General features: G+C 39.6%; 1 protein-coding gene across 1 annotated transcript in view; it reads right to left on the bottom strand.

Annotated features, from left to right (window-relative positions):
* The window catches only part of citb (citron rho-interacting serine/threonine kinase b), a 66,266-nt gene that overhangs the window by 26,878 nt on the left and 21,386 nt on the right, over positions 1 to 18,002 (bottom strand). Inside the window, exons 4-14 of the mRNA XM_078249624.1 lie at positions 11,413 to 11,583; positions 11,165 to 11,218; positions 10,955 to 11,008; positions 9,938 to 10,078; positions 8,627 to 8,752; positions 6,237 to 6,332; positions 5,882 to 5,998; positions 5,577 to 5,686; positions 5,036 to 5,210; positions 2,880 to 3,077; positions 2,681 to 2,734 (exon numbers count right to left, since the gene is read on the bottom strand). Coding sequence (XP_078105750.1) covers positions 2,681 to 2,734; positions 2,880 to 3,077; positions 5,036 to 5,210; positions 5,577 to 5,686; positions 5,882 to 5,998; positions 6,237 to 6,332; positions 8,627 to 8,752; positions 9,938 to 10,078; positions 10,955 to 11,008; positions 11,165 to 11,218; positions 11,413 to 11,583 — 1,296 coding nt within the window. The remainder of the gene's footprint in view (positions 1 to 2,680; positions 2,735 to 2,879; positions 3,078 to 5,035; positions 5,211 to 5,576; positions 5,687 to 5,881; positions 5,999 to 6,236; positions 6,333 to 8,626; positions 8,753 to 9,937; positions 10,079 to 10,954; positions 11,009 to 11,164; positions 11,219 to 11,412; positions 11,584 to 18,002) is intronic.

Below are 18,002 nucleotides of genomic sequence, written 5' to 3'. Positions count from 1 at the left end.
TGTTGCCTTAATCAGCCATGACTACAGCACGCTGTAGGGAAATGAGGGTTAAAGGCTGGTGAGGCTGCCTGTAAGAGCTCCTTATTCTCAGCTCTCATGGGAACATGTGAACCACGCAGAACTTCCAGGTGGCGGGTGGGGGGGGGAAGCAAAGCTTTTAAGTTCATAAATTAGCTGCCTGTTCTGTACTGACTCAGTACTTCTGCTCCCCCGAGGCAGGGGACTGACAGCAGCAACTAAATACTTAAGGCGGGCCGAGGAAGTCAACGCTAGAATGGATACAGTGATCCGGCATGCCTCTATATTTACTCTACTTGTCTGTCATCCCAATCTATACAGCAACTTGCAGGCCTAAATTAAAATTACATCCGGAGCTTTGCATCCTCAACACTGCTGAATACAAATTGCTCAATACTATTTGTACAGCAAATAAAAGGCCCAGCTAAAGAGAGGCACTAAATCAGTCCCACAGTTTCCTCGACTAAAATGAACGTAATATTTACTGTACACTGAAATACAGAGGAAAGAACATCTGCTCTTTCTAATAAACAGCTGTGGAGAGTGAATCCACCTTAAGTTGGTTTACTCACAATGTTAAATTGAACCATTTTTGGTGAAATCATTGCTACTGATATATGGGTGACCAATATGGATTCAACTGCAATATACTGTATACATACATATAGTAAATTTGCAGGTAATAGATTAATAGATAAAATAACAAGTTGGAAATGTCTTTTGGCTAAAAGGAGTCCTCATTGATTTGACATTGACAATGGTCTAATACAACCAAAAATATTAAAGCATACAGTAGCTACTTCAGTAGAAACAGAATAACAATATCTTTGACGGTTGACAAATGTCTAAAGTCCCACAATATACACTGTCTTATTGCTAACTCTAATAGCTCTAGCTATGTGAAAGATCTTACCTACCTACCTAATGGTATATTTAGAGTTAATATAGATACAAAAAAGTCTGAAATCCCCACTAGTGCCACTTTGAGGCTACAGTGTGCTCCCATATTACAAAATAAACCCCATAATACAAAACAATGTTCAATGAAGAACATACTGACAGTGTAAGTATTTCTACAGTCTTACTATTAGTGTGGCTTACATTGCAGTCTGCTGATTATGGGATGTCTTGTGTGCAAAGTTGACATTTTGGTCGGAAGATAGCACAAGAGGAAAGTTCATGGTATATCCACAACATCAAAACAAGTTATCCTTTGAGGGGCTGGAATGTGTTCAGCATATTTTAAGGAAATTGGCACTTTGATATGTTTTTGATATGTCTGTCTGTACAAATGGAAATAATTGCCTGATGTAAGTGCTGGGCAAAACTGTCAAGCTGTGGCAAAAAGAAAGTAAGAATTAAAATATTTATATAAATGACAATTTGGCCTGTACTGTAGTTGTCGAGATATATTGCTCCAACTAACGGATAGACCAACATGGCAAATCTCAGCAGGGCAAAAAATAGAAGCTCTGCTTGTTGCAGAATTTGGCTGTGTTTGCCTGAATGTTGGCCAGCTGAATCTATGGACAGTTCTTTCTGAACAGTTTGCAAGTGGGAGGACCTCAAAAGTAGGGCAATGGAATAAAGGAAGACCATGATGGTCTTTGTGTTTATTCAAGGTCAAGGTTGTGTTTATCCCCCCCCCCCAATTTTGTCCAACAAAATAATTACATAATATAACAATAATGGCCTAGGGACTGAGAAAATGGCAAGAATTCCAATGTGCTTGTACTGTTCCTGTGCAACTGGCAAATAAAATTACTTGGGAAACCTTTGGGATTATAACATTCTTTAACATAGCCCTCATCGTCTGTAAAATAAACAAATGCAAATGGCTGTTCAATAGCTCGATTTACTAGAAAATGTACTTTCAGCAGTTAAATAACATATGTATCTTGCTATACAAAATAATGCCTCATTATCATAAGCTCTGGTAACAAGGTGGTGTTGTTTTGTGAAAGAGGGGGAATAAATATCTGCGGACATGGAAAAGAAAATAATCTAACAATTACAGTGAGTAATTCATTCTAAATAATTCAGCCATTATGTGTGGACTCGACTCTGAGATGCTGTATTAGCTAACTAAACCACAGTGAGTCCAGGTAAAGTTGAGTATGTGACACCATGAAAAATAGCCATGATGAGTGTATAACAGGCATCATCAGGGCTTGTTTTGGTAATGGTAGCTCACTTAATGTGCACAAATGGCACCATGGAAACAAACAATCCAAATGAGAATTAATGTACCACTTTTAAGAATTGGTGATTAGAAACAACAATTCTCACTTTGACCATATACACAATGTTTTGGGACAGCTCTGACAACATTAGCGTGGAGCCCTGGTCATACTAATCACCAACCGGGAGCAGTTAGTACTATATTTTAACAAAACGTACCAAAAAGAAGACAAGTGTGATGCAATGGATTAGGTGTTTAAAGTCACAGGGAGTCACTTTGTTTAAATAGAAGTAGAAGAGTAGTATTTTCTTTCTTTCTTTTCTCAAATAAAGCCTGATTTACCGAAGCACGACAGAAACATATGGAGTGAAATATTATGGTTACTTTAGGTTGTTAGTTATGTGTGATGGTGTGTGAAGATTTAGCTGCCAGACGCGCTGTCTATTCCTGGAAAGAGAAAAAAAAGAGTGAGCAGCTTACCGCACAGCTGTCTCTCAAGACATCAAACTTGCGTTGTATCTCATCTCTGTGTGCCTAACAGGTATGACAAAAGAGACAGAGGGACAGATTTCACTGCCTGAATTATATGACAACAAAGGAGACATCAGCTTCAGTATTCCTCTACTTTCTCTCTCTCTCTCTCTCTCTCTCTCTCTCTCTCTCTCAATCTCTCTCTCACTCTGAGCACAGTGATCTCCTCCTCAGCCTCTGCAGTGGTCTCCTCCAGCTCGGTCTTGGAGTGTTGTAGTTGGTTCTCCAGAGCGTGGCGAGCTGCCTGCAGATTGCTGATCTGGGACTCGCGCTCCTGCAGCGACAGAGTCAGATCTGTCACCTGCCGCTTAATCTCCAGCTTCTGCTCCTCATGCTCCAGACCGATCTACAAAGGGAGACAGAAAAGGGAAGTTATTCACCCCAAAACACTGACACCTCTACTCTGCCTCGATTAGCTGTACTGCTTTATTCGGTTGCATCTGAAGGTGGAAAGAGTACAAAAAAATTCTATTTAAGTAAAAGTATGATTACTTCATACTGCATTTCGCTGTCTTTGTACTTGTACTCTGCCCAATGACAATAAAGTTGAATCTAATCTAATAACTCTTGTTATGATTTGATACTATAAATAAAATTGAATTGAATTGATTTTAAAATGCAGCAAAGTACAATACGTCAAGCAAAACATACTTAAGCAAAAGTTAAATTACAGATTTTAAAACTACTCTAAAAGTAAAAGTACACAAAAAAACTACTCAATTACAGTAACATGAGTAATTGTAATTTGTTACTTTCCACCTCTGCATCTGAATTAAAAAAATTAAATTTTTAAAGTCATTTTTGTGTTGCCCAGTACTATAAAATTACAATTAGACATCTGCACTGAGTCAATAAGGTTGTTGATTAATACCAGGAAGTTACTCAATGACTCAATAATCCAGATGTTGAGATTTCTACCCTATAAAACTCACTTCCTGAAGTATTTGGGGAATGTTTAAAAAAAAAAGTGCTCCTTAAGATCACAATGCACTGATCACAAACGTCACATTAGATCCCAACATCATGTCATGTGTCAAATGTATGTATTGTACATCAAACGTTCTTTACCTTTTTTTTTAGCATTCAACCAAGTGGCTCAAGCCCATATATAATCATTAAACAGTCGTTTTATATGCTGTACCTGCTGCCACATGTTGCACTGTAATTATTCCCTCAACATATTTCAGGAAAGCACTTACACACAGGTGTGTGTCTACTTTTTGGAGCCTGATCAGTACAGATGGACGAGGTCTAGTGCTCAATGTTATCTATGTAAAAGTGAGCTAGGCTTAGACATATTTTTGTTGTGTAGATTCTGCGTATTGGTAACTAAAAATGACTTGGTACTGAAACTGAATTTGGCATAGAAGTGGCAGATTGGAATGGGACTGACAGAGGAAAAGGTCCAATGGCATGAAAATGTCACTTTATGAGGTTTTTTAACATTAATATGAGTTCCCCTAGCCTGCTTATGGTCCTCCAGTGGCTAGAAATGGCGATAGTTGTAAACCAAGCCCTGGGTATCCTGCTTTGCCTTTGAGAAAATGAAAGCTCAGATGGGCCAATCTGGAATCTTCCCTTTATGTTGTCATAAAGGGAAAGGTTACCGCCCCTTTCTCTGCTTTGCCTGCCCAGAGAATAGAGCTCAACAGTCCCGTCCACAGCGGGTTCCGGAAGTAAAAATACAATGCAATTTCTCCATTGACAAATTGGAGTATAAGCCATAAAATCGTAACCGTCGACGATAGACTTAAAACCAGCATGCCGACATGACTCAGCGATTGTATATGCTCATGTAGACGCCACAAATCATGGGGCACTACCCTTGTTTTGAGATAAATGTCTTTTATTCGCGATGTCTTGGATAACTACTTCATTACTGTCAATGGGAGAAATGAATGGGAAATGTACTTCCGGAACCTCAGAGGAGGGGTGGGACTGTTGAGCTCTATTTGGCCCACCCATGAGAAAGAGAGAGACATCATGGCTTGAAAACAAGCGAAGCATGGCAGTTGGTCAAGGCCACACCCCCACCCTCCACCTTGCCCCCCTCTCCCCTTCAATAGCATTTAAAGCTACAGACACAGAAATGGTACATATTAAGGAAATCATTGTGGGACTGGCTCGTAGTGGCTGTAATTCTGCACCAAGGCTGAATTTCGGGAAAGAGACTTCAGATACAGTATTAGGGGACCACTAAGGCCTATATAAAAGCATCCAAAAAGCAGCATGTCATAGGACCTTCATGTCTATCGGTACATAACATCTAGCTTTCTGCTCCATCTCCCTGTAATATCTCCTCACCTCTCGGAGCCTTGTTTCCTGCTCCAGCACACGGCTCTTATTGCTTTGCTCCTGCTGACTTATTTTCTCTAGATGCTCTTCCAGTTTGGCATTCTGGGCCTCCAACTTCCCAGCCTGAGACTCCAAGTAGAACTTCTGTTGGCGAAGCTCTGAGATCATCTCCTCCTGGGCTTTCCTGCCAAGACCACACATACTTGTGTGCAAAAAGTTCAATAGGAGGCAATGCTTCCTGGTATTGTGCAATTATGTGTAAAAACACTTCAAGGAAAGAAAAGATACGTTCCTGTTGTTCTTTTGCACAAGCTTCTATCCTATCATTATCCTATATTTATCCTCTTTAACCAATCTCTCGACCTTCTTCTTCTATTATGACTAAAGCAAATATTTTACTCAATACTAATCAACAAAAGCCCACGGCTTTCTCTTGAACTAACTTGAGTATTTCATGGATAGAGATCTAGAATAAAGTGGACGTTTTTCTAATGCTTTTAATTTTTACAGTGTAAAAAAGAATTACAATGATTTCTGTATAGGTACTTACATGTTTTTCTGGGTGTAGATACTGCTATTGGCTGCCATTTTGTTGGCCTCAGACAGCTCAGCAATTCTCTGCTCCAGGCTGTTCATCTTAGACTCCATAGCATTTATGGTCTGAACAGAAACAATGCACAGTATAGCTTGTGTTCTAACTAAACATTCAGTCAGATCCTCACATCACCGGCTTAAATTGGGATCAGATTAAGGCTCATTATTTTGTGCTCGGCGATAACCTACCCAAGATTATTCCAAACAACAGAAATCTATGTCAGTGTGAAAAATCTTAAAATGCGACTGGTCCGTTCTTACCGCCTTCTGTTCGCTGATGATGCTGCACTTCTCCCGCACCTCCTCCTCATATTTGCTCTGACTGGACTCCAGCATCTCCTTATCAGCCATGTCTGCCTTCATCTGGGCCTCCAACACCTGCTCAATGCCAGGCAGCCCACAGAACCATAACTAGGATATCACTTAACAGGACAGAGAATGGCGTGAAGATGACATACTGTAGATCTCTCCCAAGCATAGAGTACACCCACAACTTAACCAGCTAAAATGTGACCTCTGAACATAGCACAGAGCACTTCCTGTATATATCGGGATGTACCTGCCTGTTGTTTTACGTATGTATATGTGTAGGTATTTATGTTTTTGGAAATTTTACCTTTATCTTGTCTTCATAGAGCTTCTCCTTCTGCTTTAGATGAGTCTCCAACCGCTGGGCTGTGGTTTGGGTCTCTCGCAAATTCTCCTCCAGCGCCTACACAAACATACAAATATGTTGAATACACAAAGGCTAAAAATAGACAAAAGTACTTACTAACTAGCTTTTATTCTTGTAAGAGCTATGTACAAACCATTTTATCAGAAAAACAGCTGACACCTTTGTGATATGTGATAAGTGAGGGATCAATAGGACTCCTAAATCATAAACACTTGTTTCCTGCTAGTAATGTAATTCATAAGGGCCCTATCTTGCACCAGGCGCAGCGCAAAGCCCGACGCAAGTGTCTTTGCTAGTTTAAGACCGACGCAGTTGTCAATTTCCCATAGCAAATGCTAGTTTAAATAGCAAATGCACCTGCGCCCATATGTGCGCCCATGGGCGTGCTGGTCTTACAGGGAGGTATGTTCAGGTGCATTCTTGGCGTATTGCTATCTTGAGGCAGTGGAAAGTGATCGCGCCATTGACCAACAACAACCTGGTCTAAAGTCAATAACGCAGCAATTCATTGTTATTTTTTTAAAGATTGTTTTTGCTGGCCATTTTAGGCCTTTATTTTGACAGGACAGCTGAAGACAGGGAAGAGAGAGGGGAGAGACATGCAGCAAAGGGCCGCAGGTCAGAGTCGAACCCTGGCCTGTTGCGTCAAGGAGTTAACTTCTATATATGGCCACCTGCTCTACCAACTGAGATATCCGGGCGCCCATTTCAATGTTATTTTAACGCCTACTTCACCTCGTGGAGTTTTGGTGGCATAGTGCTCGTGCCATATATGATCTGCTCACGCGCTTTCACTTTACGCACGAGCAAATCAGTTTCTTCTCTCCTTTCTGCTAAGCAAATCTTCCATCATAATAGCAATGCGCCAAGGTACAAATGCGCCTGGCTTTAACTAAAGGGAATGGGAGATGACACTCTAAATGGTTTATTGCACGTTACGCCCAAAACACACCTATGATTAATTAAGACACTACGTTTTTTTTTGTTTTTAACCATGCGCCTGGCGCACAGACCCTTTTTTCTGCCGTTAAACTAGCAAAAGTGCGCTTAGATCGTTAAAATAGGGCCCATAGTGTTTTAAAGGCATACTATGTAACTTTTCCCTCTTCGGTCCCCCTACAGGTTGTCTCATTGGAACTACAGCTCCAATGTAGTTCCAATGAGACAACCTGTAGGGGGACCGAAGAGGGAAAAGTTACATAGTATGCCTTTAAAAAAAAAAACGTTATAAAGAGCTTTTCTTTAGCTCAACTGCAAGGTGAATTTTGAGTGTGATGGAACTAGTAGGAAATACAAATGGACCATATGGTGTATTACATAAATACATCAATACACAGAATAACAAAAGAAACGGGCAAGAACACATATATGCTAGGCTGTGTGTGTGTGTGTGTGTGTGTGTGTGTGTGTGTGTGTGTGTGTGTGTGTGTGTGTGTGTGTGTGTGTGTGTGCGTGTGCCTGCATGACAGAAAGGTGTGTCAGATGTTTGTTGGGTGACCATACAGATGCTTTTTTATGTTTGTGTTTTCAGTGTTATCTGTTGAGTGTTGGAGCAGACGATGCAAGAACATTTTCGGTGTGAACAAAGACAATAAAGTTTTATCTTATCTTATCTTATTTAAAGGCAGTGTTGACAAGGCAGTGCATTACTTTGTTTAATGTATTAATCCAGAGACACTTTTTCATAAAATGCATTCATGACTTGTTGTAAGTATCCAAGTACTAAAACCAGTCCCTTGTCTTTGTCACTATGGATGTAATAAGTAAGCGGATGTAAGTGTGCATGAGACACACTGTCATCTACATCAATGGGGTCAACCTGACCTCTTCTCTTAGGAGCGCTCTTTCTCGAGCTTTTTTCACTTGTTATAGCAGGAAAAGCACAGGTGGAACTAATACACAATACTCAAGCCCTGGAACTGGCACACAGAAATGGAACACAGCAATTATTATTACTACCTATTAACCTCTCCCCTGTACACCCACACAGTTATTTCGTACACGCCCACACTAATCAGTCAAACTAATTGAAATCACTTGTGTGGGTGTAGCATGGGGACAATATTATGTAAAACTATATTTTATTATTATTTATACAGGCTAGCTTTGTGCCCTGTGTATATAGAAATAACAGTTATATAGCAGTTTCTACATACCAGTCCATATGAAACAGTTTACATCCAGATCATCCGTAAAGATAGTAAACGATAAACATGAGGTTTTTCAGAAATATTATGTGAAATAGCACTTCCTCTGCAATGATGAGCTTTGTTTACCTCACACCTCCTCTGATTATTTTAGCTCCACACAAGTGGTGAAAGGTGGGTTACCAGAATCTTATCTGCCATCTGCTGAATCTGCCCGGCCTTGCTCTGGAGCTCGTCCTTCAGTTTAGTCTCCCGGCGCTCCACAATCTCCAGCCTTTTCACCTGGTTCTCCAGAGTCTTCCTACCATCCTGAACACAAGAAAAGCGCGCACACACACACACACACACACACACACACACACACACACACACACACACACACACACAAAACAATACATACCAATCAGATGGTACGTGACTCATAACAAGCGTTAACTGACTTCTAGAATATTTCTTTTAGTTTTAAAAATGCATCCTTAGGTCAAAATATCCAGCGTCTAAAATGGTGCTTTTTGCTATAATTGCTTTTCATAGCAATAGAAATGCTAATTAGACTTAAGATTGCCACTTCAAGGAAGAATTGATGCTATACTGTAGGAGCCGCATCCATTTGGTTTGGTAGTGATGCACCTCTTCAATGTCTATATCTCATAATTCCAAGTTCCTCTCAGTGGTTCCAAAGAGCCCATTTGCATTGATGTGTGACGGTGTAAGAGGTCTTTGGAGCTTTAAATTTGACCACAATGTGTATTTATTTTCCTCTGACTGTCCTGTCCAAATGAACCCATGCTAATTACCACATTTACAAGTCTAGATACGGTGCTGATGAAGAGCTGTTTAAGAAGAACTCATAATAACCCCCCTTGAAAAATAAAGAATACTGTATATGTAACTAGAGACAGTGCATATATTATTACATAATATATACATATGCATATGCACATCTTTATAGCACAGTTTTATTCAAGCTGATGGATTGTGTGACTAGGTCACCGTACAGTTCTGCATTTGATTTTTTATAAATAAAATGTTCTGAGACAGATACTTATAAGACAATGTTGGAGATGATGAAAGATTTGCCTGCTGGTATCTGCACTCACTCCTGCACACAGAGAAAGGTGCAAGGTTTGGACATTACTTAGTTAAAATGTATTCCCTGTTAAGTGAAACTTGTTGATGATTACATTGAAGGACTTGAAGAACAAGCAAAAAAGTCCTGTAAAAAGTCAATGCTTGAAACTTCCTATTAAGATTTTGTTTAGAGGAAAATGTATTAAAAATAATTTAAAATGTTTTTTTTCTGATGCAAAAAGCATAAACAATAGAAAAAGAAAACATTGAAACATTGGAGACAAACAGAAGTGATAAGTAATTAAAGTGCAGTAAAATAAAAAATGCACCATTATTAAAATAACTTCTTGTGTGTGTGTGTGTGTGTGTGTGTGTGTGTGTGTGTGTGTGTGTGTGTGTGTGTGTGTGTGTGTGTGTGTGTACCTCAGTCTCACGGAGACGTCTACGCAGGCTGTCACTGGAGTCTTCCTTGTTGTGTAGCCTCTCCAGATCTCGCTCCATGCGCTCTTTGGCCACTCTCATATTCTGAAGGAGGTCTGTAGCCTCAGCACTGGCCTTTAACGACTAGGGGAAAAAAAAAAAAAAAAAAAATCACTCCAAAAGTATGTGTTCTTGTGTTATTTACACAATCTTAAATGTAATAAAAAAAAGTGTATATTAGTAACCTTGTGTAATTTACAAATTCTCATTTCCAATCTCTGATGCAACATGCCACTGCATAATTAATTAACTGCTCAAAAGAAAATATTTTGAGTCAAAATAAAAGATGATATGAATATGTACAAGTATAACATATACACATACAGTACATGAAATAATCAGTTACATATGCAGCTGCATCACCTGCTTAGTACTCTTACCAGCACTGGTGACACGAGGGGACAATACACTGGATATTGATATCAAGTTTGTGTGTATTAGAAATAAATGGCATCCCTTTGCTAAGTTCTACTAGGAAACAAACTGATATATAATGCTAATATGAAATCCGTAAACAAACTACGCTGGGTTATTTTAAGAAGAAAGTCCTACCCTACTGATTATTTCATTAACTAGTTTGCATTGAGTCAGAAGTAGATTTTTCATTCCAAATGTGGGCTCAGTCAGCCGTGAATATCAGGACCACAACCTCATGGGCTCTTGGCAGAAAGGATGGTACATTACAATATTCATTTCTAGGAAAAGACAATTAGGATGAAATTATCTTTACTAATGCTGATAATTAAGCAGTAACTCTTGTTTTAAAAAGACAGCTTAATAGTTCTCGGGCCATAGACCAAGTCTGACTGGAGACAGAGAGAGAAAAGATGAGGTCACAGAGGGTAAATAAATAAGTGTTATACACTCATCTAAAAGGGTAAAATGCTGTTACATCTCTTACATTTGGGAGTACAAGCACATATAAATTATTCATTAATATTCCCAGCTAAAATATTCTACCTTGGCAAGTTTCTCTTGAAGATCCTGGATCCTGGTCTGCTGCTCAGTACTGGTCTAAAAAAGGAAAATACAGTCAAGATATTGAGATATTAAAGCTTATCATCCTTTGTTAAGAGTCACTTGAACTTGTCAGTGCCCTTATCTAAACATATTTCGGCATCCTCACCAATCACAACATCTAATTACAGTTGGAGGAACTTCATTTTCTACCTTCTCCAACTTGGTGATCAGCTCCTCTGCATCTGCTTTGCCTTGCTCTTTGACCTGGGAACATAACGCAAACTTTGAAATTCCTCCTACTAATGATCATGGCAAGTTCAACAGTAAAGTAGAAACTTCATAATGACTACAAGTGAGTTAAATACGATGGTATCGTATTGTTACATTAAGGTACACTGTGATAAATCATGACTCTTTCCATGTAACTTTCAGGATCATTGACAGCTTCAATTACAGACCTTTTGCATCCTATGTTGGTAGTCGGTAGACTTTCTCTTCAGTTCCTCGTTGGTCTGCCGAGACTCTTTCAGCTCAGACTCATACAGGTCGCTACGGCGACGGGCAGCAGACAGGTCCTCCTCCAGTTGTCTTATGGACACTCGCATCTCCTCCAACTGGGCATGATATTCCTGCACAAAAACCACAGAAACCCCCAGATAAGAGAGGAGAGGAGAGGAGAGGAGAGGAGAGGAGAGGAGAGGAGAGGAGAGGAGAGGAGAGGAGAGAAGAGGAGATTAGTAAAGGGAATTTCCAATTTCATGAAAATAAGAGTAAATTTCACTTAGCAGAGCACATACCAATGCCAAAATGTACCTCTAATGGGACACAGTCTTTTCAAATTCTGGCAACTTGTAAGCACTTCATTCAGATAACATGAAAATATTTGTTTAGCTGCTATTAAAAGTGTCCTTCTACCAGTGCAGCACATTTAGAAAAAGTAATTACTGTATGTCTTAAGTGGAAAAGAGCTCTCCGTCAGCCCCAATGTGGTTTGACGTGAACCTGTTTGATGAAAATGTTCTTGTCAGAAGCAAACTGCATCATTTATAAGAACAAACTCATTCATAAGAAATGTATTTTTAGATGTGCTACTGGTACAGAAGTACATTCAAACTCAACAGGATGTAAACGGTTCGATGGAGGGAATTAAAAGGCTTGTATAAAAGCCTTTATATGTCAAATATTTGGTAGTAAGTAAGTAAAAAAGGAATGTGGAGAGAAACATTTGATCAGCCAAAGTCACTTAATGCACATGTCTGTTTAAAAGTCATTAGTCACAGCCTAACAGATCTAATTTCCACCTCCTCATCAGCGTGCAGGGAACAGGGCCCTGTCTGTCAGGCTAATAAAAGGTAGCATCCTTCTGAGCATCCAGGGAGACTGATGCTCCACCGGCACAGATTAGGACAAGTGAAGTATATTACATCAGACATGGTGTATAGGGTCTGAAATAGTTTAGCTGGAACGGGAGGTTACATATAAAACCATGAATCTCTGAGTAAACAGGCTGTCTCCCTCAGCACATGTATGGGATCCTAGGGCGTAATTTCCACTGAGGCAGGGGGGACACCCCTCCTCCCCACACACACACACACACACAAACACACACACACACACACACACACACACACACACACACACACACACACACACACACACACACACACACACACACACACTTCACTTTCAAAATCCCATTTGTGTCCCCCCCACACACTTTCAAATCCGTTTGGTATTATTTTATTTAAGTCTCAGTGATTGACTCCTATTTTAAACAATAAAGAAAGTAAGACATCTTTTTCTTATACATAGTTTGATACTATTCTTTCTAGAAAAATTTATCATTATGATCAACTTAATTATTTCCTGGATGTTGTATCACCATAATGCAGGCATTTTCCCTGCATAGAGGATTTTTTGGCACCCCACCCCCAAAGATGTTTTAGCCAGCCCCAAAGGGAAATTAGTGCCAAAATGATAAGAATTGAGAGAAAAAAATAGATCAAATCCTCTTCGACTGTGATTAATAGCAATTTACCAAACAACAGTTGAAAAGCAGAACATAAACTTGAGTAGGAGCACTTATCTCAGTTTTTACGTCCAGAGTCTGGCGGTGTCGGACTCTTCCGGTGATTTTAACAATGGTATTTAAATATTAGTATTACTTTTTTGAGCAGTTTTGTTGTTTGGGGTTTCACTTACTCAAGCGTAATCAACATTTTTGTTTCAAATTGTCAAAAATAACTGGCAAACGCATATAGATTTCTGTCAAATAAGGTAACACAGACTCATTGCCTTTGCTGTACGCGGACCGATCATGCTTACTGTCGTGCGTGGACCCCCCCAAAAAAAGGCCTATTTTGAGCCAGAAATGAAAATGTATGTAGAAATGCAGGAAATGGGATTCAAATTGAAAACATCTTTTTGGCAGAGGACCCCCAGACCCCTGTTTTGTGTTCCCCCCACTTCTCAAGCCAAAGTTACAGCCTTGGTGGGAACTGAGTAGTGTCGGTCATGTAAGAAAACCTGTGCACAGTATAAAAGTACCTATGTGCCTACCATCCACTGATTCGTTTGGTTCCACAAGAGCAGGTTGACAGCTCCCATCAATGAGGACCGACTGGATCTCCTGGGTACTACCTTTCATCTCGTTGTGACTTCCCAAGTCAATAAAAGCTGGAAATGGTTACAGTATTTTTTTGGCAAAACAATGACTCAGTATGAGGAAATTAAAGACAAGGGAATTCAGGTTTCAATATGACGTTAAACAAATAAGGGCTTGTGGAGCGCTGAATGACGCTATTCTTTTATTACAGAGAACCAGTGTGCAATAAATGTTCTGTCCTTGGCTCATTTAGGTTCTGTTGCAAACATAGTGCGTCATTTGAGTTGGAATTTAGCCATTGTGGGTCATTTATTAATACTAAAATCATTTCCAAGAGACCAGAAAAGACACTAAAATCTCTATAAAACTAAATGTAATTGAGTGTAAAGTGAGCAGTCACTCTCAATGCTATCACTTCATACTGCAGATTTACAGATGTAATACCTCCTAAAGACTGAGAAAGACCATCAAGTCAGTAATTGTCTGTGTATTATATATTATAGGGCTGCTTACCATCTTTATCGATAGTTGAATCAGCCCGAAAAACACAGACTGCAAATCTTGAACAGTTTAACTCTCGGTAAGGATGATATAATTGTATATTAGGCAGTTGCCTGGATGCAGGACAGCTGGAATGGAGTTTGATACAAACATTTTCATCTCAGACCTTGAAATGTCAGTGAATATATCAAAGAGCAATCTTTTTTTTCAATACTGATCAGCCTCAAGTTTAAGGCTACTGTTCCAGAGTTCCACTCAAAGATATTGACTTTTTTTACTCTTACCCTCCAGCTCAATATACTCGCCCTTACTGTAAATATAACACTGCTGCCTAGTTATTTTCTTTCTATATAAACAACTAATGCCACATGGATGACACACTGGCAACAAACAGAAGGCTAAATGTGACCATTTCACCTATTACAACATACATTATGCTCCCTTCACACATTTTATGTAAAATTATTATTTCTTATGCACATGGAAATTAAATGTTAAAGAACCATACCGGTGACTTTGCTTTATTTTAGCCCATTTACTGGAAATTCTAAATACTTTACAGTTCTGCTGACTATTTTTTAAACCCCAACCTCAGATTTGGTAAATAAGCTAAGCAGCCAAACAGTGTTATGTTAGAATGAAATAAGGAAAAATGTAAAATCACACTCATATCACAATTACTGTATAATACTGGGGCTTACTAGCTCTACACTGCTATACAAGAATGATTATGTTTCTTTACTTCCATGTCTTTTACATGGATTGTCAACTGGTGAGGGGGTTGACATTTTACCTGGGCTTCAGCCTCAGTTGTTTTAACACAGTTTCATGTAGACCTATGTAGTGATGTAGTGCATATTTATGACTCCTTTACAGGGTTCTCCTTTTAAAATAATTCATGTAGGGGCCTCCTGGTAGCTCACCTGATTGATGTGTGCGCCTCATATACTAAGGCTCAGTCCTTACCGCAGCGGCGCGGGTTTGAGTCCGACCTACATGTCATCCACCTCTCTCTCCCCCCTTTCCTGTCATTCAGCTATGCTATCTAACAAAAGCCCAAAATGAAATCTTTAAAAAGAATTCAGGGGGAAACAAAGCACCAAACGAAGTCAGTGTTTTCAACCAATTCACAGAGCTAACGTTAACCTTAATTAGCTAGCTAATGTAGCTAGCTAGAGCTGAAAAAAATATGTTGTCATTTCAGCTGGCAAAATTGAATGTCGGCTAGAAATGAGAAGCCTGCTTTTGTCTACCTCTGTCTAAAATCCAGGGCCTATTCTCTATACGTCATCATCTGTTTAGCTCGCCTCTGGCTTGCCTATATCAGATACACCGATGTGATTGGTGCAGCTCGGCTACAGGGCATAGTTAATGAGCATCATTACTCAATGCCAGAGTGACTCGCTGAGCAAATTCAAATTGTGCTCTCACGAGAACTCTGGATTTCCAGTGTAACTAAAGGGGGCGAGGCTAAGCAAACTGTCAACCATAGAAATAAAAATAAAAAAACATTTCTGTGCTGTCAACTGACAGCTGGTGGCAAAGGTTAAGAGTACTGCAAGCAAACATGGATGTAAATAATGCATGATTAGTTTAGCAAATGTTTTAGAGGAAGGAAATGTTTTCAACACATTTGTTAAGTTCTGGTCACACAGAAATTAATGAAACTTTGTTTACAAAAATACTTGACAGGGTACCTTTGAAGGTAGGGTTGATAATGTCAAAGCCGGTCTACGGAAAGCCGTTCCACTCCCTATTCAGCCCCATTGTACCGAATTTGGTTGCAGTTCCACCAGAGTTCCACTGGGGGTGATCGCAGGCGAGTGCAAAATGAATGGGACTCTATGGAGCTAGACGGCTAAATTTGTCTCTTTCGCCTGATTGTCGTTGAGAAATCTCAGATTTGATTGTAGTTTTTGCAAGTTCAACATGGATTATAGGTCGAAAGTTGAATGAACGAGTACTTAGTTCGGTATTTATGGAATGGACCACTGGAGGAAAATAGGGGAGGGTCATGTCTTTTTATTCTTTGTTGAGGGGAGGGTCACCCAACATTTTTTTGGATAATGTTAAGCTTCGGCAGCTTTACCTATATAGCGAAAATACACAATGACTGAGGAAGCCTAGTGACGAGTCCATAGCAACCAGTTTGTGTGTTGAATTAATTACCCAGTGTGCTTTGCTGAATGGTCTCAATGTTTTATTGTTTTATTTCAGGTGAATACTAGTTAATTAGAGGAGTAACTTAGTATTTGAAGTAATGCAGGAAGTGTGCATTTAGTTTCCATGCTTATTGTGGTTTCACAACAACGTTAGTGAGTAAATCTACTGAAATGGCCACCACACCATAACAGAGGAGTGTGATGTATAAGATGAGAAGGCAGAGGTTAAAGCATGTCAGTCATTGCTGTAAAAAATAAAGAGCATCCGCACAGCTTTGCCAAGTGCTATAGTACAGAAGGCATCCATAAATTGATGGGGAGGGTTATTCCTCTTTTCACAATCATTTTGAAGGGTCATAGAAAAAATGATATTGGCAAAGGGAGGGTTAAAGTCTAATTTTACTAAAGATCCCAAATCTCATCCGGTGGCACTTTATATAAATAATGAGCAGTCCCTTATGTCATTTTGATTTCTTACAGTTTGAGTCGTTGTTGCCCATAACACGCTAGCATGCTGCTAATGAATGCTGCTTGGTCAGTGAAGGAGATCCCGCTTGAAGTAGAACCGGAATGTCAGAGTGAATATTTCGGCGTGGTCTTTAAAACATTAGCAAACCTCTTTCTAGCACGTATATTGACAGGGAGAGGCTAACCTGTCAGCTGTGTTGTCCTTTTAAAATCTTTGGTAATGTTGAAAAGCTAGCAAGATTTGAAAGTAGCATCTCCTCGGGGCTCCATCTAACCTCTCCCCCTGCCCTCGGGGCTCCGACCCAAACACCACCGCTGCGTCGCTGCTTCAGAGCAGAGCAGAGGAAGGACCGCAATTTTACTTAATGTCTCATTCACAGGTAAGCAAACACCTAATATTATCATACCGAATGTTTAAAACTAAGATGACTACTGTTAGCAATGCAGCGTCAACGCGCAAGAGAGTTAGTCTATGGCTCAAACTCGAGTCGGGATGGGTAGAGTACGCACAGCGGGACAAGGAGGCATTTCATTGGTTTGTGCCAAGCAGACCGCAGGGCAGTGATTGGTGGACGTTTTTGGATGACAGCAGCTACAGATGACACATCTTTTCTGCACCTTTTTCAGAGCCCATAAATTAATTACTGTTGTCAAAGTGTAAAGACCATTTGAAACAATATATAAAAAGTGTAGGCCTATTTTGGAAATAGTTACCAACTCTGCCTGCATTTATTTTTGTTATAAGTTTAACTGACTTTTTTCTTTGAATCCACTGCACTTGATTGTGCATATATACACAATACACATATACAGTGAGGGCCCATAAAGTGTCATCTAATCTTTTTGTATTCACACAACCAAGACAGAAACAGTGTGGTGGTTGTTTAGTTCTTCTTTGAAACAGAAATTGTCTCTTTGCATATGTTTGCAGTTCTTAATGGCTTTGGCACCAATTTGAAAACCAATCTATCCCAAATCTCTACTGTTTGTTGATCCAACACTGCAAGGTTTCTGCATGGGAATGATAAACACTGCAGTCATATGACAGAGCGTGGGAGACAGATGCTTTTCAAGATGAAATGCTGGATTTAGCTGGCATTAATACCCCTGCTGAGAGGCACCAATAGGAACACAGAGCCAGATAATATGCATGAGCCACAAACTATCCTCATAAATTTGAAGATACAGACTATACTCTTTTTCTTTTAATCATGACTTATTCATAGAAGGATTGCTTTGAGGTTTATTTTTGATTCCCCCCAGTTATGCACATACAGTTATGAGGTGCACAGATTAACACACACCTTTACTC

The sequence above is a fragment of the Sander vitreus genome, chromosome 5 (genome assembly GCF_031162955.1).
Source record: "Sander vitreus isolate 19-12246 chromosome 5, sanVit1, whole genome shotgun sequence".
Classification (NCBI taxonomy): domain Eukaryota; kingdom Metazoa; phylum Chordata; class Actinopteri; order Perciformes; family Percidae; genus Sander; species Sander vitreus.
This window is presented reverse-complemented; position numbering and strand designations above follow the sequence as displayed.